This window comes from Xyrauchen texanus, chromosome 46 (genome assembly GCF_025860055.1).
Source record: "Xyrauchen texanus isolate HMW12.3.18 chromosome 46, RBS_HiC_50CHRs, whole genome shotgun sequence".
Classification (NCBI taxonomy): Eukaryota; Metazoa; Chordata; class Actinopteri; order Cypriniformes; family Catostomidae; genus Xyrauchen; species Xyrauchen texanus.
Window position 1 is genome coordinate 17,076,154 of NC_068321.1, and position 23,549 is coordinate 17,099,702.

The following is a 23,549-nucleotide window of genomic DNA, read 5'->3' on the forward strand; positions in this document are numbered from 1 at the left end:
TTTAATAAGCATAAGGGAAATTAATTCAGGTCAGCTTTGTGAGCAATCAAAGCTTTGTACTGCAAAAAGTACCCATGTAAGAGCGTGACAGCAAATGACCCATAGGCAAATAAACGAAGCATCGGTTTTGGGCCTAGGGTTTGGTCTACAGGTCTACAGAGTTTAAGATGTCTCCATCCTAATCAGACCAGAAGTACCAAGGACCCTCTAGACATTCATTCAGAGCCTGGCTCTGTGAGGGAGAGCAATCCCCTCTTGGCTCAGCTGGCCTGCGATCTCATGCAGCACATATATAAAGGGTACGCCCAGACTCAGAAGCTCATAAAGGAATGCATAGTCCTCCTGATGCTCTCTGATGTGCAGCCCTACAGTCTGGGCTGCCTTTTGCATCCAGCACGCAAGCTGGTGGGGCGTACCGAACAGTGTGCGGCCTACGTGCAGTGGCCAGTGCAGACTTTTCCTAAAAAGGGAAGTCAGGGTACCTGAGGGCTGTCTCTGGAGGCCATCAGTGGCCGTGTAATCAGAACTAGCGCTGGTTGAGGGTCTGCTGCCATTGTGCACCTGCATGATGTAAAACTATGTCAAAGAATCAAAAGGGGATGGAAACATTTAAATATACATACACTTTGGAGAGAAACTTCAAACATATTACAAGAGAATTATCCAAAGATATATATTATTAGCAGGGCGAATTATTCAAATTAATTACATCATATGCTGATTAAAAGAATGAAAAGAATGAATCACAATTAAGCAAGGGATAATAAACAGTAAGCCGGTAGGGTCTTTTTATTTTTATTTTGCAATAATGACCAGCTTGACTGTACATTACCTGTATACTGACTACCATAATACATAAAATGGACATGAAATATTAATTTGTGTTGAAATTGTTATTATGTGAGGCGAAAGAGACTGCGGAGTCTCCAGAACAACAGAATTCCATTTTGGGATTGCATCGAAGTTCTGATGAACCTGTCAGAGTTTATTTTGCATTTCGTTCGGTTATTTGCCTTTATCCCTCTTATTTGCCATGATCCCTGTTATTACAAGACTACATGCAAAATAAATAAACATTTATTATACATTTTATATTTACAGTGTATTCAGAAAGTATTCAGATCCCTTCATTTTATTTCCACATTTTGTCATGAGGCCTTATGTTAAAAATGCTTTTTTTCAAATCAATCTACACTCCATACCCCATAATAATAAAGCAAATACCATATTTTTGATAACTTTGCAAATGTATTAAAAAGAAAAAAACACATTGACATGAGTATTCAGACCCTTAACTCAGCAATTAGTTGATGTACTATTGTCAGCGATAACAACCTGAAGTCTTTTTGGGTATGATGTGACAAGCTTTGCACACCTATATTTGGGGATTTTCTGCCATTCTTCTCTATAGAATCCTCTCAAGCTCTGTCAGGTTGGATGGGGACCATTGGTGGACAGACATTTTCCGGTCTCGCCAGAGATTTTCGATTGGGTTCAAGTCTGGGCTCTGGCTGGGCCATTCACAGAGTTGTCCCTAAGCCACTCTTGCATTGTCTTGGCTGTGTGTTTAGGGTCATTGTCCTGTTGGATGTTGAACCTTCAACTCAGTCTGAGGACCTGAGCACTCTGGGCCATGTTTTCATTAAGGATATCTCTGTATTTTGCCGTTTAGCTTTCCTTCAACCCTGACCAGTCCCCCAGTCCCTGCCACAGAAAAACAACCCCGCAGCATGATGCTACTACCACCATGTTTCACTGTTGGGATGGTACTGCACAGGTGATGTGTGGTGCCTGGTTTCCACCAGACATGATGCTTGGAATTGAGGCCAAACAGTTCAATATTCATTTTACTGACCAGAGAATCTGGTTTCTCACAGTCTGAGAGTCCTTTAGGTGCTTTTTCAGTGTCTTGCACTGAGGAGATGCTTCCGTCTGGCCACTCTTCCATAAAGCCCAGATCGGTGGTGTGTTGCAGTGATTATTATCCTTCTGCAAGTTTCTCCCATCTCCACACATGATCTCTGGAGCTCAACCAGAGTGACCATCGGGTTCTTGGTCACCTCTCTTACCAAGGCCCTTCTCCCCGATTGCTTCGTTTGGCCGAGCAGCCAGCTCTAGGAAGAGTCCTGGTTGTTCCAAACCTCTTCCATTTAAGAATTATGGAGGCCACTGTGCTCTTGGGAACCTTCAATGCAGCTGATATTTTTTTGTAGCCTTCTCCAGATCTGTGCCTTGACGTAATCCTGTATCTGAACTCTGCAGGCAGTTCCTTTGACCTCATGGCTTGGTTTTTGCTTGGATGTGTATTTTCAGCTGTGAGACCTTATAAAGACAGGTGTGTGCCTTTCCAAAAAATGTCTAATCAATTGAATTTGCCACAGGTCGATGCCAACAAAAGTGTAGAAACCTTTCATCGATGATCCAGAGAAATGGGATGCATCTGAGCTAAATTTGAAGTGTCATAGCAAAGGGCCTGAATACTTATGTCAATGTGATATTTCAGTTTTTTCTTTTTAATAAAGTTATAAAAAAATCAGTTTTTTGTTTTGTCATTATGAGGTATGGAGTGTAGCTTGATGTGAAAAAAAAATTATAAAGAATTTGAGCATAAGGCTGCAACAACAAAATGAGAAACAAATTAAGGGGTCTGAATCGCGATTAACACATTTACATCTCCAATCGGAGTCAATACGCACACACCACATACACACAGAGCCAGAGTCCTTCTACCAAGATGAGCCAAAAGCTTAGCATAAATAGCATAACGTGGCGGTTCCATAGACATTCTATGGGCGGTACTGTCGTAACACGCTACGTGAGTGTTACGCTCTCTCCTATGATAGAGGTTCTAATCTCAGTAAATAAAAGAATCTCTGACAGCGCTTCCCTATTAGTGATAAAATTATGAAGAAAAGATCTCTTTGCACTATTTGATGTACAAAACAAGCCCAGATGGGACTTGTGATAGAAATCAAGTATTTTTCAGCATTTTAATTACCAGAGAAGCACACCAAATCTTAACCATCACCAAAACGCAGAACAAGACGTTTTTGTTTGCAAGTGCTTTTCATGACGAATGCAGCTTCATAATTGCTGTAGGGAAGCGGATAGCTAAAGTCTACCTGCAGATCCATATTGCGGAGGATAAGAGATTAAGAGATTTAATGCCCATTGCAATTAATATGCAACCTATGGGGAAAATAGTTTTTTCAATTCTTTCAAAATCAGCACAAACAAATAATGCAATTAATTGTGATTAGACATAAAAATATATAAATTATATTTTTGGTTTAAATTATTGTATTAGCTTGCTTGTAGAGATAACAATTAAAAAAGCAATATTATCAATAGAAAAGCCTTAATACATAAGATCTAATTATTAGTGAAAATATTTGGCCATTTCAAGATGAATCCCTATTGGCCAATAATGGTGCCTGCAATGAACAATGCAAATTTCCAGTTTCCAAATATTTTTGACAGAATTTTGAGTAAATATTTTGTATATACTGTATATTATGTATTACCTCTCCTCTTTGTTGCCTACTGCTGGTTTTCCGTTGAGAAAAGTGCAGCTTGCAGTAAAAAGTGCCTTCAAGAAAATAATTGAATAAGCTGTCATGAACTAAAAAAACATTCTGTGTTAAACACTAATGCAATTTGATGCATTTTTGTAATGATATAAAAATGATGACTATAATCCTACATAAATCTGCAAGATAGAAAGTGAAAGAAGTGAAATGCTACACAATTAAATTCTAAACAATGCCATAAATGTACCATACCTTGATTCGAGTCAAAAGCATGACTGCCCAGTCTCAATGTACACCCACAGACGTTACAGCGGAAGCACTCTCTGTGGAAGAAGTATCCCTCCGCACTGAGTCGCTCCATTACATACACTCGCTTCTTACAGAAGTGACAGGTGTCACTGCCACCCAGGCCCTGTGGAAACTCCTTACGCAGGCTGGTCTGAAACACACATCAGGCTTTATATAATCATGAGAATAGGGAAAACATGGTGGGGATGCACTGGATAATGATGTTGAAGGCACAAGCGAAGTAGTTACAAATCTTACTCTGATAGAATAAGAACAAACACTGTTGTCAGAATCACAAATTAGCAATATGATATACTGTCAAGTAACTCCTTAAGAATACTGAATATTTTGGTGTGAGGATGCAAGTGTGAGATCAAAACTCCAGGGCCAAATGGAAAAGAAAAAAATCCCATTGAGGGTTTCCATTTTTAAATGTTAGTCAACTTTTGCTTAAACTGCACATTGTGGTATTTGGTTAAAGTATTACAGTGATCAGGTGTTCTAGAATGCAAGTAAGGGCAAAGCCAGCCAAAAAATATTCAACAAGCAATACTGCGAACACAAATTTGGTTCTTTGTGAGATACAATATTACAAATATTGAAGTGCCCAGGTCAAATTTCTAAGGATCCACACTTTGCAATCACACAAAGGGAGTAAGATTTTGTTATACAATCTTTAATCATACCTGCAAACTCTGTACAGTGGGGTGATTAAGATTTCAATATTTCAATAGGAGTCTTAATAGGTTTTATAAGCTTTGTAACTCGGTAAGAAGAAATATGGCTCCTATATTGAAAGAATTAAAAGATTTTTTTTTTTTGAGAATATCAAACTGTGCTACAATCTCAGCAAATGACATCAAGTCATTTCCTTTATAAAAATCCTAAATTTTTTGCAGCCCTTCATTATACAATAGCTCAAAATCCTGAGTCTAATCTGGCTGGTTTGAAACTCTCATTTCCCCATATTGGTGTAAAACATGATAAAGTATTTGACTGATCCAAGTAATTTTGCACATCGCACCAGACTTTTATTGTATTAATGAGAAAAGGGTTAAGAGATACATTATCTTTGTCTTTTCTGAGAGTTTTTCCTATCTATCGAATAAAGATAAAGATTAAGGGGCAATTTTGACTTTATAAAAAAAGATTCAATGTCCAACCAAGATGGGCGGGATTCAGAAGAGAAATAGTATAAAATAGATTGTAATTGTGCTGCCCAATAATACCACTGTAAATTAAGAAATTGAAGACACCCCCATTATATGGTAAGTATAATAATGGCAATCGAACACACACTTGTTTATTATTCCAGATAAAATCAGTGAATAGTTTCCGAAGTGATGTAATAAAGGAGGGTGGAGGGCAGAGAGGAATATTTTGAAAAAGGTATAGTTTTTTAGGTAATACACTCATTTTTATTGCGTTTATACATCCAATTAATGATACGGGTAGACTTTTCCATCCGTCAATGAATTTGGAGATGTTATTTAAAAGGGATTGATAGTTTGCAGAGGATATATCATCTATATTAGCAGTGATTTTAATTCCTAAATAAGTGATGGAGTCTACTACCTTAAAGTGAGAAGCAGCTGGTATTTGACTATCATCCGTATTCAGTAAAAGAATACATGATTTAGACCGGTTGATTTTATAACCAGAGAAGTTACCAAAAATGTAAAGAAGTTGTATTAGGGAAGGAATAGAGTGAGCCACACCTGTTTAGATATAAAATGACATTGTCTGCATTCAAAGAAATACTTATGTCTGTAGTGTTTAATCTGATGCCTAGCAGAGGCGGCGGCAGCCGATTTTGCCGGGGCTTCAGCCCCAAATGTTTTGAGTGTAGCCCCGAATGTATTTTGAATAGTTGACTGACAAATATGAAACCGGACAAAAGCCTATGTAAACCCCCGAAATCATAAGTTGCCTTATTTCATTGTGTTTTGGCTTTGCACATACTGCATACAGCCTGTAAAAATAGACATAGGCATAATCTAGCCTATAGAATAAGTTCCTTTGCTGTCGGTAGCCTATGGGCGACTCCGTTTCTTCCTCTCTGTTGAATATGCAGCAGGTAGAGGAGGAGCTTGCACAGTCGTTGACATCATCTAACGTTACTTAGTGGCGAGTTAACGGCAATTAGCAGGAAAGACAGCAAAAATTAAGCAAATGAGGCTTTGGGATTTTTCCGAAAGAAGTCAGTGGGTAAGACTTCACATTTGTTTTTGTCCTTAAAGTCTTAAGATCATCATCTAGCTGGCTTTCACCCACAGTAGGCTAAACCTCAAGAGTTTTAGCCTCTAACCTCCGTGTGTAGATTGACGCAGCTCGGTAGCTCCGCGTTAACGCAGTCGCTTTCATGCCGGAGACTGCGGTTCGAGCCCCGTTCGGCGCGTACTTTTCTTGTTTATCAGGTGTTGTTTTCGCTAAGGATAACCAATAAGCATTAACATAAAATGTATGTGTGACTTGTTTTGTGATATTAGTTTGTAGGAAATATACACTTTGATTTGATTAAATGGTTTTGTAGAAGGTAGCAAAGATGAGCAACAGACTGAGGAGCAGCAGCAGCAGCTGTGCCAGAATCAGGCATGGAAACTGGTAACAATTAATCAGTCACTTTACTTTAGAGAAAGTTAAAAGTGAAACATTGTTTATCTCAATGATCCTAATGAAAGGATTTTGACAGATGAATTATTCTCATAGAGATGAGAATTATATACAGTTTGATGCCATGGTGTGTCAATGAACTTAGACTAAAGTCATTCATGTATTGCTTTAACTTAGGATCTTATACATCATTTTGACTATTTATGTCAAAAAATATAAATAATTTATATTCAATATTTTTTTTACCTCACTTTACTCACTATAATATAACTCTTTTGTGATGACTTTATGTTAATGTACATGAAAATTCAAGAATCATGATAGATCTAAGGGCAATCCCACTGATCTGCTCTTCCCAATACATTTTCTTCAATGGTATTGGTCCACAATTTGAAATATGTAGCACTTGATGAATTAGTTGTTTGAAGCTGATTTGCAATAAGTTATGTGCTGTATCTGTTCTTTTGCATCACATATGATTCAGGGAGAGAGAGGATGTTGAGGATAGTACTAGAGTGGAAGATTTAGGAACTGTAGAAACAGGCCCAGCCAGAGCATAACTCAAAGAATACCCTCTCACCAGCTTTGGACTACAGGGAAGTGGTTGCTAGTGTGAAAATAAAATTGTCTGGGCTAAGCCCCGGATGTCCTTCAATGCTGGAAATGCCTCTGATGCCTAGTATGTTACAATGAGACCTTCCTGCTATGGCAAGTGACTCGATTGCTAAGACAAAAAGGAGAGTTTCAACAGTTCATCTGGACTTATTATAATTTATTCTTAATATATCAATTAATGAAATATGAACAAAATAACAGCTCTAAAATTATGTTTTAAAGAGCGGGACATTTCATTTTACAAATACATTTCACTTAGATTCCTCCGATTCTGTCACCCAACTTAGAGTCCTCCGTCCTCATTTCCTTACCTTGTATCTTTTCATCGTATCCTAAGAGGGATACAGGGCTACAGGACACGAAAGAAAGGGACCGTTTAGACAAGAGAGAGTCGCTGCACTGTTTCTTTGCCGGTTCTGCGCTACATTTGATTGATATTCATTTGTCTATTTTTTTATCAACAACTGCCAGTAAAGAACATAATAGATATTCAAATAGACATCAGAAAGCAAGTTCTTGCATTGCTAATAGCCAAACATTGTAGAAATGTTACAAGATTTTAAAAGTCATGTTCTGTATCAACAAATTCTGTGGAGTATTTAAAAGAGACAAATACAGTTAGAAAATCAATTTTGTAATATACACTGTCTGCAACAGTAAGGATACCTTCCCCCTGGTTTGGATATTCGATTATTAGAGCTGGTTTCCCGCAGCCCTTCAGAGACGCACCGCGTATGTTAAACAAAGAGGTGGTGTATGCACGCGTCCACCTATGCTGCTCTTATCACCGATGCGATCGGCCAAAAACATACTTGTTCACCTAACACAAAAATTTACCAAATCGTTCACATGCATGTATAGGCTACTTCACCCCCCTCCAAAAATCTGCACAAATCACGTGAATTACCTACTTTGGATTCAAAATGGTGAATTTCACGGAAAGTCGACTAGTTTGCAGGTATGTTTAATTGATTACTTAAAGGTGCACTCAGTAATTTTTCTGATTCTGTTGGCTGATTTTGTAGTCGTCTTGTACTGCAGTATCAAGAATACAAATGTTTTCAGTTACCGATGTAAGTCATGTTATTTATTCGCAACAGTGTCCAATAACAAGGGGAGTTACTGAGACAAAGTGAATTCGAAAAGCATTTAGCTGGTCACAGGAGTATTAATGAATTTAAATATATTTTTATATTTTTCTTCATTTATTTAATTTATTTTCTTAATATCTATTTATCTATCGATCTACCCAGACCCAGGCAATAAAGCTCATTCTGATACTGATTGTGTAAAACTTTTTCAATGAGGAACAAATTATTGAGAGCACCTTTAACTTAGCGCAAAAGCCAAAGCATGTAAAGCATTTTCCTGAAAATCAATATAGCTGTTCATAGAAGAGGCATTAATATTTAGTAATGTGCTTTGATTAGCCAAGTAAAAAAATTTAATATATATATATATATATATATTTATTACCGCCACAGATTCTGGACATCTTCGAGCCTCTGTCTGTGGACAAAGATTTTCTTCAGTATGGAGAACTTCAAAGTTGTGGGCTTGTGGCAGTTAGCAAAAGAACATGCACAATGTTCTTGCTTTTTTGCTTGGACCCTTGTAACTGTAATAGAGATGCTTTTGTAGTTCTACTCATCACAAGATCTGCATCCTTCACAAGATTTTATAGTAGAGGAGAAAAAGAAAATCCATGACCTCCATGCTTTCTCTGTTATATAGGCTGATCCCTTTTTGTTTTAAAATAGAAAAATCAATAAACTTGCAATTTAGATTACACCATGTAAAATATATTTTTTTTGGTTCCTGACTAGTAAGTGTTATTTCCTAATTGCTTATGCCTCAAAAGTATAGAAAATGGCTATTATTCCCCACAAACCAGGTGTTTTTTTTTTGTGACCAGGACAATGATATTTTAAAATGTACCTATTTTCCAGAAAATTCTAGATAGATTCAGTGCGGAGTAAATGTGGAGTATCTTCTAGTGCTTTCTAGAACTTTCCAGTGATATAAATAGTTGTGTAAATACAGGGGCCTTAAACGCACCAGTTCGTTTTAGTTCCAGCTGCCTAAGTGGATACATATCTGCATTTTTCTGAGATGGCATCAAGAGGCTGCAAGCATCTGGCAGATGCATTTTGCAATGTCTGCGGCCAATTTATCAAGATAAGAGCAACAAAGTACTCAGTGGAAGCATCTGCTAAGATGGGTGAGGCCTACAACATGTTTCGGCATGCCTATTGGGGATCAAGTCAATCTCTGGGCACCACATTTCACCTGCGACCACTGCAAAATCTCAGGAATATAAGATGGACAACTGTTGCTTGGAAATTTGTTTGTAAATTTTTTTAATTGTAAAAGTTTTAATTTTAAAATGTTTTACAATTTTCAGTGTTATTGAAAAAAGATATCATATATGAAAAATGTCTTACACATTAGTCTTGGGTGCAAAAATAAATGTATTTTTGTAGGATGGTACAGAGGGGAAAAGAGAGCCATGAAGTTCGCTATCCCAAGAATTTTGCGGAAACCCACTGACCACTCAAGCAACTGCTACTTCTGCATGGTGGACCCTTCCAAGCGTCGGACTGGCAAGAATGCACCTGCTATCACGTATCCGGACCTGCCTTCATCCATTGCCCTGGTGCCACACTGCCATGAGCTCCCCGTACCCACTCCTCCGGAGAGAGAGCAGCAGTCTTTAGAAGAGAGCAGCAAGTCAGAGAGCAAGGAAGATTTTGTAGATCCAGAAGACAATTTCAGAGGTGGAGCTGAGGAGAGAAACCCACTACTCCTATCAAAAAGACCTCAAAGACTTGATTAGAGATCTTGGTCTCACCAAGTCCAATGCCAAGTTTTTACGTCTAGGACGAAAAGTGTGCAAGGTGCAGATTAGAGGAAGCATCACCAGCCTTTATCCAGGTTCTTCACCAGTCAAGATGGGCTCTGCTTCTGCTACAATGTGACCAGTCTGTTTGAGGCAATCGGAATCGCCTGTAACCAGAATGAGTGGCGTCTCTTCATTGACAGCTCATCCAGGAGCCTCAAAGCCGTGCTGCTCCATAATGGTAACAAGTACCCATCTCTTCCCCTGGCTCACTCGGTGCACCTCAAAGAGAATTACAACAGCATCAAGGCCTTGCTGGACACCTTGAAGTATGAGGAGTACATTTGAGGATGATTTGTGAAAGTGATTTACGGTATAATCGTACTTTATAATCATAACTTTATGTGAACGAAAAGACACAAATTCACCCATTTTCTCATTGGAAATAGGTCAATTTCAAAATATCACTGTCCTGGTCACAAAAGCAAAGTTTGAGGGGAATAATAGCCATTTTCTATACTTTTGAGGCATAAGCAATTAGGAAATTGCTAATGCATCGTACTACCTAGGAACAAAAATTGTGTTACATAGTGTTATCAGTTTAGATAACCAATTTAGAAAACTGTAAAATGAAACAAAAACATGAGAATATTTAGGATCCTCTTAAAACTTCTGAGGATTCTGTAGCCTGAAGAATCAAAAGTCTCTCTCAAACATGGTTCTCACAAGCATCTTTTCTTAGTACAGAAGGTGCTTACCAGTGAGAGGGTAAACGGGTTGTTAGGCCTGTGATCGGTTTCATACAAGATTGCCAGTGTAGCAGCTTTAACCCCAATGGCAGAGGAAACTTTCCCCACTGTTCTCTACCAGCCAATAATGAGATAGATAGATAAAGAAAAACAAGGGAATGGGAGAAAAGGGAATAGAAAGTGAGAAACAGAACCCAGGAACATGGGAAGCAGTAGGTAGATGACAGAAAAACAAGAGAAAAACAGTGACAAACGCTCAATCTATCCAAAATTGAAAGAAAAGTTGAGGGGCTTTTGTGGTCTCTCTGCAAACAACTAAATACAGTGTATGAGGCAAACTGTGTTCTTGCGTGCAATTTAATGCTTTATAAGAAATGTGTATTTTAGAACATACTTATTCAATAACATATGGCCAGGAAACTGTGCAGGAAATGCAATGTGAGAAATTACTATTACTAAGAGAAGAAAGCATAACTGATTTATTAACTGCAAAACGTGTTTAGCAAAACAAGTGTTTATGTCATGCAATGTTAAGGTCTGTTTATTATTCTATTTCAATTTCGTTTTAGTTCAGGCAGAAAGGATAAACATAACTCAGAAACTTGAATACCTGTTTGGAGGTGTCAAGGCACTCGACACGTCTGATTTCAGAGCAATCTGTCTGTTTATTATGGTTCAGGTCTGTTTCTGAATCTCCATTGCACTACAACCAATGGGAGAGGGCCTTTCAACATTTATGGATTCTGATACTTGCACAAGTTACTGAAATCTCAGACAACAAGAAACCATATTTGGTGCAGTACTATATCCCAGTATTTTTTTTTTTTTTGCCAAAAACACGCTGTTAAGTTTACAGTTAGTATAATTTCACCAATTGAAGGATCATTTCAGCGGTTATATACATAAACCAATGTCTTTTTACAGAAATGTCTGTGGGTTGGTTGCCGGTCTTAAGTGTGGGGGCTGCCCATCTGAAAGTGCCTTTCTTAAAGATAGAGATTACCATAGGTTCATTGAGGTCCATTAGGAAAATGGACCTCTAGCGTAGAGGACAGTCACAAAAAAAAAGGAAAATGAAAAGGAAGTAAAAGCAAGGACAAGAAAGTTAAATGAAATGAATGAAATTATAGGGAGAAAAGGAAAGGAACATTTAAAAAAGGAGGAGAGGAAAGGAAGTAAAAGCAAGGAAAGGGGAAAAGGGAAGAATAGAAAAATTAATAGAGAGAAAAGGAATGGAAAATGAAAATGGAAGGAAATGAAAAGGGAAGGAAAGGAAAAAAGGGAAAGGAAAGGGAAAGCAAGGAAAGGGGAAAGGAAAGGAAAATGAGAGGTAAGGAAAGGAAAGGAAAATGTAAAGGAAAATGAAAGAAAAGAAAAAAGGAAAAAGGATAGAAAATAAAATAAAAATGTAAGAAATGGGGAATGAAAATTAAAATGAAGGAAAATGAAGCAAAGTAAATGAGAGGCAAAGGACAGGACAGGACAAGGAAAAGAAAGATAAAGTAAAAAGAAGTCTTCTTTAGAGCAGTTTTACAGTACCTGTTTGTGTTGCACTGAAGGAACAGGAGACAGAAGACAGGAGAAAGTAGAGTATTCTGAGGAAGTTTTAGAAGGAGAGGAGGAAACAGCAGAAGAGGCTTCATCTGCCTGTGTGAGAAAAGCAGGAAGATTGAGGAAATCAGGAAGAGCATCAAATGAATAGATCATCACAATCCACAGATTATTCAGGAACTAAACACTATAAAGTGACAGAAAAGAAGAGAAAGAAAAAAATGGAAAGACAGAAAGTGAAACAGACAGAACAGGGGACCATATTCAGCAAAGTTTTCAACCACAACACGACTATTTTATGCATCCCTAATTAGTTCTGCTGCAATGAAAGCATGCAGGCCAAACAAACTGTTCAGCGTTTCTTCTGCCTCAGTTGTTGCATTCAATAATTACAGTATATGCAGTGAATGGAAAATAGAAGGTCACAGTAAATAAAGGACTGAAAGAGATTACTTAATGTCAGCATATTTAAACAGCAGAATCTCTCAAGTCCTTTCCAAAACCTGTGAGTGGGGAAATCCCTTGTGTTAGGATGCAACTGCTACTGATCCCTTCTTCTGAGGTCTGAGCAAAATGAGTTTAAGATCAGATTGTATAGATACAAAGCACTCAGAATGAACCTAAAATCATCTATATCAGCCATGAAAAAACTAAACTGGTCGACCTTTATTTTCTAGTGAACACACCAAGCAAGGCTGTACCATCATGCTTTAGTGTTATGGATTCAACCTAACAACTGTTAAATGGCATTATTTGGTTTTCACCTGAGGTAGAGGTGGCTTGCCAGTGAACAGACAGCTCAATTGCTGAGCTCGTTCCTTTATGCTCGCTTTGTTAAATTGTCTAGCCATTTCAGACTGTGCTTTTTTCTGCAAAGTATTCAAAAGGCAAAAGAGAAAGACAGAAAGCATCACAGAGATAAAGGAAAGTAAAGAGTGTAGCAATCAGAAAAAAGTGATTATCCAAGCAGATCTGAGAAGTTTAAACGATCAGTTTCCGTACTTTCTGTTCTTTTGTTTTAACTATAATCATTACCAAAGTAGCCTTACCCAAAATATGAGCACTAGTAATAGACACTTAAAAAGCACCAAAAATAACATGTTATTCCCTATCAGGGACCAAGGGATTACATGAGACTGTGATAAGCATTGATAGCAACTTGATTAGGGACTAAACTGCTTCATGCATCACACTATTCACCTGGCTGATTTCTTCTTCTAGCCTCTGCAGACATTGGAACATCCCACCCATGGCTGGTGTAATTAATGGGTGAGAATCTGATGGATCTGCCACCCGTGTGGGCAGCTGGGTTTGAGAAACTGGCTGGAGCACTTTGAAAAGAATGTGAGGAGATCTGGGATGGGATTCAGTGATTTGATAACCTGAGATCATTTCAGTTAGCTGGAAACTGGAGTGAACTCCAGTCTGTTTGTGGTTGGACTGGATTTCTGTGTACCCATAACTTGACTGGATCGCTACATGGTGGTCAGAGAGCTGGGCATCTATGTGCTGAGGTTCATGTCGGATTTGAGTTTCGAGCAGCCTTAGATAAGGAGATGGCTGGAAGGGACACAGGTGAGAATTTGGGCAGAGTTGAAGCCAGTTTCATTTATTTAACATGATTTTCACAAGTTACGTAAAATGTAGAGGATCGACCGATTGTGGATTTTGCAGATTCCGATAACTAAGGTGGTGGTAAAGGCAGATAACCGATTAATCAGCATATAGAATGTAAAAGTGTTTATTCTTTCTTCACTATGGTGGGCAAAAAAAAAAAAGTCCCATATGCAGTTTTTTGTCTAGATATTTTGTCCAGACTTATAATGCTCTAATTTTGAAAACACAAAATTATGTAAAAACTATTGGAATACATTTTTGCCGATAACCAAAAATTGGCACAGATTAATCGGATAAACCAATATATCGGTCTACCTCTAGTAACATGCTCCTAGATCAACATCCACTGTTGTTTCTGGAACAAGATTCCCAATAAACCAATAACTTGCTTCTGATTTTAGGGTTATGAGTAGGGTTAAAGCAATGATTGGTTCATTGGAATCTTGTTCCATGAACACCACATGGATGACAGTCATGTTTGCACTGGACATGCAAATGGAATCAATAAATCAATGCATGTGACCATGGCTAATATGGAACAGTGGATGGATTGTGCTTCATACCTGCCATTTTGGCTTGGGTGGAGGGGGAGGTGGGGGTGTGGGCTGGCTCTTAGGTTTGGCAAAGCGTGGGTTTTCAGTCATGTCCAAAGGTATAGATTTTTCATCATCAGATTCAGTCTCAGATTCAGACTAGTTTCAGTAACATTGCAGCAGAGGACACAACACAAATAGAGGTGGAAAGATAATAGGAATGATAGAAGATGCACAGAAAAGGGAACTGTAGCAAAGAATGCAAGAATACAACAACTGAAATAAAATGTGTAAAATGCATAAAACTGATAAAAACATAAAACTGCCAAATATTAAATACTTGTTTGTTTCAATCTTCTTGAGTGGCTTCAGGAATGCATTGAAGGAATTCATGAAAATTTAATATACAGTATAATTATTCAATAAGTGACCTACATCCTTTAAGTCTATAACTGATTGGCCAGACCACTTAATGACCTAATCACAAAAGCTACACAAACTATAAAAGAAACTATGAGAGAACTTGAAGTCACATTTGCTCTGCATTAAAGGATTACAGCTAGTCAAAACATTCTGATTTCAACTTTTTTTAATCTATGTATGTTTCTTAAATATCTGTAATCAATCCACAAAAATAACTTCAGTTGTCTTCAGTCAAAAACTGTATGCAGTAAAAAATACAATCTTTTTTGTTGAGGTCTAGGTCCTTGTCCTGTTTAATTCTAATCAAGGTTTTCTGAAAGCAAGTAGTTAACATTTGTTCTTTAGCAGACTTAATCTTAAAAACTTTACAATCTCCTGATTCTTCTCAATCAACTGTAGCCTACATGTCAACATGAAATGACATTTTCAAAACCCATTTTTCTTTCATAATATGTAAGAATCACAATATAAAGCTTGCACACAAATTGATCGGTGACATCTCTTATTGTGCCATAACAGAAACGCTTTTATTTGAAATGCATCGCCTGCACCCATATAGAAATATCTTAGTCATGGTCAACTGAGCTCAGACTCAGCAGGCGAGTATCCAGAAGTCAGCAGAATCAGAAGATTTACTCTTGCGTACACTTTCACTACACAAAGACTGGTATTCATAAGGGATTATAGCCAGGATTAAGGAGCCGTATTAGAGTCGATATTCCTGCTGCTTTCTACTGACTCCACACATGAAGAACATAGTAACCATTTCCACTATAGTAAATGACATGCTATGAGACAAAAGTTGGTGCTCAATAAATTTTAACGCCTTCATTCCAGTTTAGGAAATCATAACATTAAGATTGTTACCAAGACACCTCAAAATATAGTATGTGCTTGAGATTGCAACACCACAGAAGATGTAATGTCTCCTTGTTTACATTGGCTGATTTAATAAAAGAAAAAAAATTTAAGTAGAGTTGGCCGTACCTGTCTGCGCAAGGCACAGCTTGGGGCGTTCTCCTCAAACCTGGCCAGCAGTTGAGTTGCCATGGAGCGCACCTTATTTTCCTTCTGTTCCCCTTTCTCACCTACAGGGGGTGCACTCTGATTGGACATCTGCTGTACAAAAACAGAAGAGTGAACCAATCAGAGGAAACAAGCAATAAATTGTGGAAGTTTGGAAACAAAATGTAGTCAACACCAAAAGGGCAAGTTGTCCTACCTCCTCCAGGTGACTTGTGGCCTTCTTCCTCTTTTTGTTCGTGTCACTGTCTTCCAACTTCTTATCAACCTTGTGATAAAGACACACTCAACACTCATGTTTTTTTCCCACCAATTTATATTAGGTGTATTTAACTACTATGTACTTAAGCATTTGATACAACATATGCCATTGCAGCTACACTGTTAACCTTCTCTCTAACCTTAACCCAACCCAACCCTTACCCTGAAACCTAACCCAAGTCCAAAACCTACACGTACCTCAACCTCAGTTGCAACAAATGTGAATATTGTGAGAAATTTGCAGGACAACATGCAGTTACACAGTAAATACATTCTATTGTATGTATTGTTAATACAATAGTAATGTTAATACATAGTAGTTTAAGACATCACATATAAAGTATGACTTGTTTATATGGTTTCCACAATAAATACGATCAGAGTGAAAGTAAAATGTTCGAAAGTGTCACCGCTGAACAAACAATTGACATTTATAGCACAGTCTTTCTGGAAACTCTGTGGACAATAGCAAACAACATTTGTGCATACCGTTGGATGTAGGCAAAGTTTAAATTATATACACACTGACGGACAAAATTTTGGATAATGTACAGAATTGCTAATTTGGTACTAGAAAATCACTTGCCATTATATCAAACACCGCTGGAAGCAATTTGGTTTGTTAAATGAAGCTTAACATTGTCTTTGTGTTTGTTTTTGAGTTGCCACAGTATGCAATAGACTAGGATGTCTTGAGGTCAATATTAGGTCAAAAATGGCAAAAAAGAAACTGCTTTCTCTAGAAACGCATCAGTCAATCATTGTTTGGAGGAATGAAGGCTATCCAATGCTTGAAAATGCCAAAAAAAAATTATCATGCAAAAGGTGTACACTACAGTCTTCAAAGACAAAAGGACAACTGGCTCTAACAAGGACAGAAAGAGATGTGGAAGGCCAGGTGTACAACTAAACAAGAGGATAAGTACATCAGTCTCTGTAGTATGAGAAATAGATGCCTCACATTTCCTCAGATGACAGCTTCATTGAATTCTACCTGCTCAACACTAAAGAGAAGACTCCGGGTGCAGGTCTTATGGGAAGAATTGCATTGATAAAGCCACTTTTAAAACCGAAAAACTAAAAGAAAAAGGTTAGTGTGCAAAGAAACACAGAGATTGGACAACAGATAATTGGAAAAGAGTGTTATGGATCTTAACCCCATTGAGCTTTTGTGGGATCAGCTACGTAGACTGTAAGGTGCGTGAGAAGTGCCCGACAAGACAACCATATCTATGGCAAGTGTTACAGGAAGTGTGGGGTGAAATGTCACTTGAGTATCTGGACAAACTGACAGCTAGAATGCCAAAGATCTGCAAAACTGTCATTGCTGCACGTGAAGGAGTTTTTGATGAGAACTCTTTGAAGTAGTTTAAGAAGTTACAAAAATTTTAATAGTAATATTTCACATTATTAATATCCTGATTATACATTGTGATCAGTTGAATGCCACTTTGGTGAATACAACTACCAATTTCTTTCCATTAGAGAAAAATCTGTACATTATTCCAAATGTTTGGCTGCCAGTGTAAGTTCTTACGGCTTTATGCAACTGAGGCAGTGGGACGTTTATACAGGTAAAGGGCCGGAAAGGCTACCTTTGGAATCCTCTTTCTTGGCATTGGGAGATTTATCGAGTTGTAAACAGTGTTTGCAGTCTTTGCTGAATAGTCCTCATTATTTGGATCAGTCTCTTTGGGTACACCTACAAATAGAACATAAAACTTTAGTCAGCATTATGCTCTGATGTCTGGTGTTAATGCCTATAAACTGGAAATGTTACAGCTGTATGATTAACAAGAAGCTAATTTAAACCTGTAGTATGATATGTACTATGTAAAGCTGATGCATTTGCTGACACATTACCAAAAATACACATTTTAAACACAATTATTAAATAATTATTAAAGGAATATTTTACCAAACATTTTAATTCTCTCATCATTTACTCACCCTCATGCCATCCCAGATGTGTATGAGTTTCTTTCTTCTGCTCAACCCAAATGAAGGTTTTTAGGAGAATACCTCAGCTCTGTAGATCCATAAAATGTAAGTGAATGGTGACCAAAATGTTGATGCTTCAAAAAGCACACAAAAGCAGACAAATCCACATCCAGTGGTCAAATCCACATCTTCTCAAGCAATAAGATAGGTGTAGGTGAGAAACAGATAAATATTTATGTTCTTATTTACTATTAATTCTCCTCCATGCCCAGTAGGTGGCGATCTGCATGAAGAATGCAAATCTCCAAAAACAAAATAAGAAGAAATCCTGAGGGGGCCTGGGTAGCTCAGCAAGTAAAGACATTGACCACCACACCTGGAGTCGCAAGTTCAAATCCAGGGCGTGCTGAGTGACTCCAGTCAGGCTTCCTATACAACCAATTGGCCCGGTTGCTAGGGTGGGTAGAGTCACGTTGGGTTAACCTCCTCGTGGTCGCTATAATGTGGTTCTTGCTCTCGGTGGGGCACGTGATGAGTTGTGCATGGATGCCGCAGAGAATAGCATGAAGGACTTCAGAAGACATGGATTTAACCACTGGAGTCATATGGATTACTTTTATGCTGCCTTTATGTGCTTTTTTGAGCTTCAAAAGGTTTGGCCACCATTCACTTGCATTGTACAGATCTACAGAGCAGAGACATTTTTCTAAAAATCTTAGTTTTTGTATTGAGCAGTAGAAAGAAAGTCATACACATCTGGGATGGCATGAGGTTGAGTAAATAATGAGAGAATTTCCAATTTTGGGTGAACTATCCTTTAAATGAATGTTTAAAAATATTTTAACAGGTGGCTTTTTGGGCCAATTTGGGGTAAACTTAAACATTTTTGTCAGGCTTGACCTGTCTGGCTCCTCTAATTCCGTTTTATTCATTGTAGTTAATTTTAGGTTTCACTAATCCTAAAAGTATTAGTATTAAAAGTATTGTTGCATATACAAATAAAAATATGCTGACAAATACAATTTGTCACCAGAAAAATAATATAATCTACTAAATAAAACTATCCAGAATAGAACCATTCTAGAATTATACTCCAACTGGCTTGCTTATGTAGTAGGCTAACAATATTTGTTTTAAATTCTTGTAGATTGGAGAATGTACAGGCTCAAACATTGAAAAAATGTGCACAGCAGGTGCATAAATGACCAACATCAGCCATCGCCCCATGCTACGTTCTGTACGTTCCCAAAATGTTTTAAATGCCTTACTTAAAGTCCTGCAGCACTTGCGCAACATCCAATCCTATGCAGTACAATATAAGAACTCCTCCTAAACAAGTTAGCTACCTAATGCAATATTTATGCTTGATTTGGGGCATTTTGCCGAAATAATTTGTCCCTCTTGATAGCAATTGGTGATTTCAGCAGTGACATATGAATACATCGGTTACCTGTAGCAGGTTGAATCGAGTTGCAGAACATCTCGAAGAATTTGGAAAGATAGAGCACCATGATGAGCTTGTCTGGCCCTCGTTCAGCATCCATCTCCTTCCCTGTGGTGACCGGCTGGATGCCAAACTCACGCTCTGCCACGTCAAATGCCAACTGGTTGTTTTTAGCGCAGTCTGCCTTGTTTAGAGAGTCATAATCACTAGAAGAAAGAGAAACAGAGAGAGGAAAAGCAGACCACCAGAGGACAGAGAAAGAGACAGATCAAGACAGAAATAGAGAAGAGGGAAAAAATTAAGTTAAGAGGGAAAAGATAAGAGCTTATCAGGCTCCAATTCCATTCCTTTAAACTGAGATCCTGTGTTTTTGCGATCCGTCTCCCTGGTTACCAGTAATAATATTTGTTGAAACACACTCTCTAGCAGAATGGTGTGATAACTGTTGGAGTCGAATTTTAATGAGTCACATCCAACTGTGAGTCCCTCGGGCAATTGAGTGACTAACTGCCCATTTTTATGACATCATTGAGGGCATTTTTCTTCACTTCTAGATGGGATGAGAAGGGGCAACAATATTTGTGGCAGACAGAAATTATGATGTAAGCTCCTGTTTAAATTATGTTGCAAGTGCTACATATTCATGCTTGGATGGAACAGGTCAGGTCATAGGAATGCATTTTTAAACTTCCTATCTTCCTCTTTGTTGAGGTTGATTGAGCACCTAATTTCCCCAACAAGAAAATTAAGCTTTTCAATTGTGGCTGGGAAGTAAATACAGATACCTTTACTTTCACCATGCCACACAGGAAGAGAAGTTCAAAATAAAGGCTATTGTCCTTTAGTATTAACAAACAATTTCTTTTGATTGCTTAGGGGAAGGAAGTGCCACCACAGGATCAAAGAGGAGTTTGACGAGCCCAATAATGGAACATTTGTGCCTTTTCAGACATGTGCATGAGAGAAGGTTAGAGGAGCATCTTGTGAGAGTCTTTGTACACATTTAAAGAAACAGAAAGTGAATGAGGGTTTGATTATTGGACTAAGCAAGTTTGTGTGTGAGTGTTGTGGTCTCTCTTACATGAGGTCTGGTCGTTGACGGTGGATGAGGGCGCACAGAGCTAGGCCACTCCTCCAGGAGGTCGTAAGGTCAGTCACGTCCACTCCCCTGTAGCCTTGAGTCTGTTTCTGACACCACATAAGCAGCCGATTGGGACGTACCTCTGATTCTGAAACAAGTCCATGCATTCCAATCATTCACAAACTTCGAGTGAATTGAGTATTTGTATTTGAGAAGAAAACTTCAAACATATTCAGACATAGCAAAGACACAATAATCTAGTTTTCTGAGCCAATTTCTTCATGAGCCAATTAAATCCTGTTAGCTTTTTAAGTGAACAGCTTCCCTGTGCTGCAAAGCAATGATTTTAGGATGGAGTTCTGATTGGTCAAATTGGTCTGATTACGGATAAAAAAAAACAAGCATGCTCCACACATACCCATTTCAAAAGAGATTTTTCAAGTAACATGCATGATGTGTCATTACAGTGCAAGTGATAAGGCCTTACTAAAATAAGGTCTACACATGCTTTGTTGACTCTGAGGCTTTCAACAAAAAGTTTGTAACATGACCTCTTTGAGTAGAGGGTGTGGAACAGAGATAAGTCATTGTTCCTGTGGGGCTGCTTCCAGGTGAGGCTGGTATAAAACAAACATGGATGAAGTGGCTAGTTTAAGCACTGCCACCACTATATTATTTTGATGATTTAATGATGAGAAAAGGAAACTGATTGAGATCTGGAGTTATGCATAAATATAATATGAATTGCATATGATGTGCAATGTAGGTTAAATTTGTAGGATACATTTTTGGATGCAGAGTAAATACCAACAAACCAACCAACCAACTGACTAAAAAATTAAAGAACTAGCTAAAGAACTAACTTATGGATGAACTTACGAACAAACAAACCAACCAACCAAACAACTAATCCGCCAACCAACAAATTAATGTATTAATTAAATAGCTAAAGAACTAACTTATGAACTAACAAACTAACCAACCAACCAAATGACTGACTAACTAACAAACAAACTAATTAACAACCAAACTAACGAAGTAATGAGCAAACAAATTAACTAACTAACCAATGAACGAACCAACTAACCAACCAACCAAACAAAGTAACGAACTAATGAACAAACCAATAAACTAACTAACCAATGAATGAACCAACTAACTAATGCACAAATGAAATAAAATAAAGGCAGATAGGCAATTTGGCACCTTCTTGGTACAATGTACAAAATCATGTCTACCTTTTCTGGAGATGCTAACAGATCTGCGTGTGTGTCCACTGCGCTCCAGAGAACTTAAGTCCTGCTCGCCGTTAATATGCAGATGGCGTACCTGGGATGAGAAGAGAAGTATTAAAAGGTTAAAAAGATGTTGAGACATGTGTATAGATCTGCATGGCAGCAATGTGTGTCAGTCTCACCTGATGTGGTCGTACACAGGTGGAGTTGAGGTTAGGGTAACGTGTGGCGGGGTCTATGGTGTATTGCTCAAAGTTCTTAGAAATGTTTTCAGCTGTTGTTTGAGGAAGCAGTCTATAAATGCTCTCCCTATAAACAAAAAATTCAAGAGTACACTGGGAAAAATACACAAACCATGATTGAGATGACAAATTATAATTGCATAAATCAAAACTACACAAATGAGAAGAGCAAAATCAATATAGATCATATTATTCTGTGCAAATTAATACAAATGTTTCTCAATAAGGTCTAAAGTTGCCACAAGTGAATGAATATGCTCTCTTACCTCTCTGATAGAAGGTCAAGGGGTCCTTTACCCTGAGCCCAACCCTTTATCATCCACACTGTGTCAAAGGCAGCCAGAAACCCTCGAGCACATCCAGTACCCATGGGCCAGAAAGGCTGGAGATAGAAGAGAAATAGAGAAAAAGAAAAAGCATATATGTAATGTTTACGTGATACTTTAAACTAAATACAGTACTTTTTACAGTCAGGTGGCATGTTGAAATCCTCAAGTACACATTATTTGAAGCAAAAGTAAACAACTGAATTACTTCCTGTTCTCAATCTTGGACATGACTTCGGAATGCTTTCAGACAGTAAAGTTTCATATTTATTGTGACGTCTGAGACAATAGAAGAAACATACAACAGTCATTTCATTGCTACATGTGTGTACCATTTGGCGGCATACAGTGAGAGAGAGAAAAAAAAAGCATTTTCGATTGCTTGGTTGAATAAACGAAATTTTACTCCATTATATTTGACATGACTGGGAACAAAACAAAAACAGTTTTTGGAGCCACCTTACTTACATCCAGAGATATATAATGTCTTATCAGGAAAAAAAAAAGTTTTTGTGTGAGTCTCAGAATTCATCATAATCTATATCAACAAAAATTGCAAACAAATGGTTAATTTTATTTAAATGATACGAAACACTTGACCCTCTCTATTTTTTTTTGTCGAGTTATAAGCCTTTATTTTGGGTATACCACTGAGACCGCTAATTTTTTTAAAAACATCCTCAGAGCTAAACATTTTAAGTGCCCAAATACTGTATAAAGTTGGACACATAATTTCTGCCTACCTCCAGCAGACTGTCCCCAACCAGTGCCACCAGCAGCTGATGGCCGTACTTTTCTCGCACCAGTGCTGCATTCTCTGAGGCGTACATGCAAGTGAAGTCAAACATGGCTACGTCTGGCTGGCCGTAATGGTTGATGGCATAATCCAAGGAGGGCAGCTGGTAATTTGTGCCAAAATCTGCAGCCTCACGGGCATATGAGAGCAAAGCTTCTTGGTTCACATTGTCACTCGCCAACAGCCGTTCCGTCTCAATGTAGTCCTGAGTAGAAACATTTGTAGCTTTTTAGATGAAATTACAGGTATGACAAAAACACTTAAGAATAAAAATGTTGGAGCATGGGTAGCTCAGCGAGTACTGATGCCGACTACCACCCCTGGAGTCGTGAGGTCTCCTAAGCAACCAAATTGGCCCGGTTGCTAGCAAGGTTAGAGTCATATGGGGTAACCTTCTCGTGGTCACAATTAGTGGTTCTCACTTTCAATGGGGTGCGTGGTA

The 23,549-nt window shown here is 38.1% G+C and overlaps 1 protein-coding gene across 10 annotated transcripts in view; it reads right to left on the reverse strand.

Moving 5' to 3' along the window:
• The window catches only part of mical2b (microtubule associated monooxygenase, calponin and LIM domain containing 2b), a 72,934-nt gene that overhangs the window by 23,536 nt on the left and 25,849 nt on the right, over nt 1–23,549 (reverse strand). For 4 of the 10 annotated variants that reach the window (XM_052119537.1, XM_052119533.1, XM_052119534.1 and 1 more), the window contains exons 8-26: nt 23,055–23,312; nt 22,252–22,367; nt 21,926–22,052; nt 21,747–21,837; nt 20,509–20,656; nt 19,434–19,633; nt 17,638–17,744; nt 15,981–16,049; nt 15,746–15,877; nt 14,366–14,494; nt 13,386–13,745; nt 12,950–13,054; nt 12,174–12,281; nt 11,245–11,337; nt 10,644–10,748; nt 8,523–8,555; nt 3,783–3,969; nt 3,525–3,589; nt 483–561 (exon numbers count right to left, since the gene is read on the reverse strand). In XM_052119537.1, the coding sequence (XP_051975497.1) occupies nt 483–561; nt 3,525–3,589; nt 3,783–3,969; nt 8,523–8,555; nt 10,644–10,748; nt 11,245–11,337; nt 12,174–12,281; nt 12,950–13,054; nt 13,386–13,745; nt 14,366–14,494; nt 15,746–15,877; nt 15,981–16,049; nt 17,638–17,744; nt 19,434–19,633; nt 20,509–20,656; nt 21,747–21,837; nt 21,926–22,052; nt 22,252–22,367; nt 23,055–23,312 (2,512 nt within the window). The remainder of the gene's footprint in view (nt 1–482; nt 562–3,524; nt 3,590–3,782; nt 3,970–8,522; nt 8,556–10,643; nt 10,749–11,244; nt 11,338–12,173; nt 12,282–12,949; nt 13,055–13,385; nt 13,746–14,365; nt 14,495–15,745; nt 15,878–15,980; nt 16,050–17,637; nt 17,745–19,433; nt 19,634–20,508; nt 20,657–21,746; nt 21,838–21,925; nt 22,053–22,251; nt 22,368–23,054; nt 23,313–23,549) is intronic. The other 6 variants (XM_052119535.1, XM_052119538.1, XM_052119536.1 and 3 more) reach the window with 6 other exon arrangements.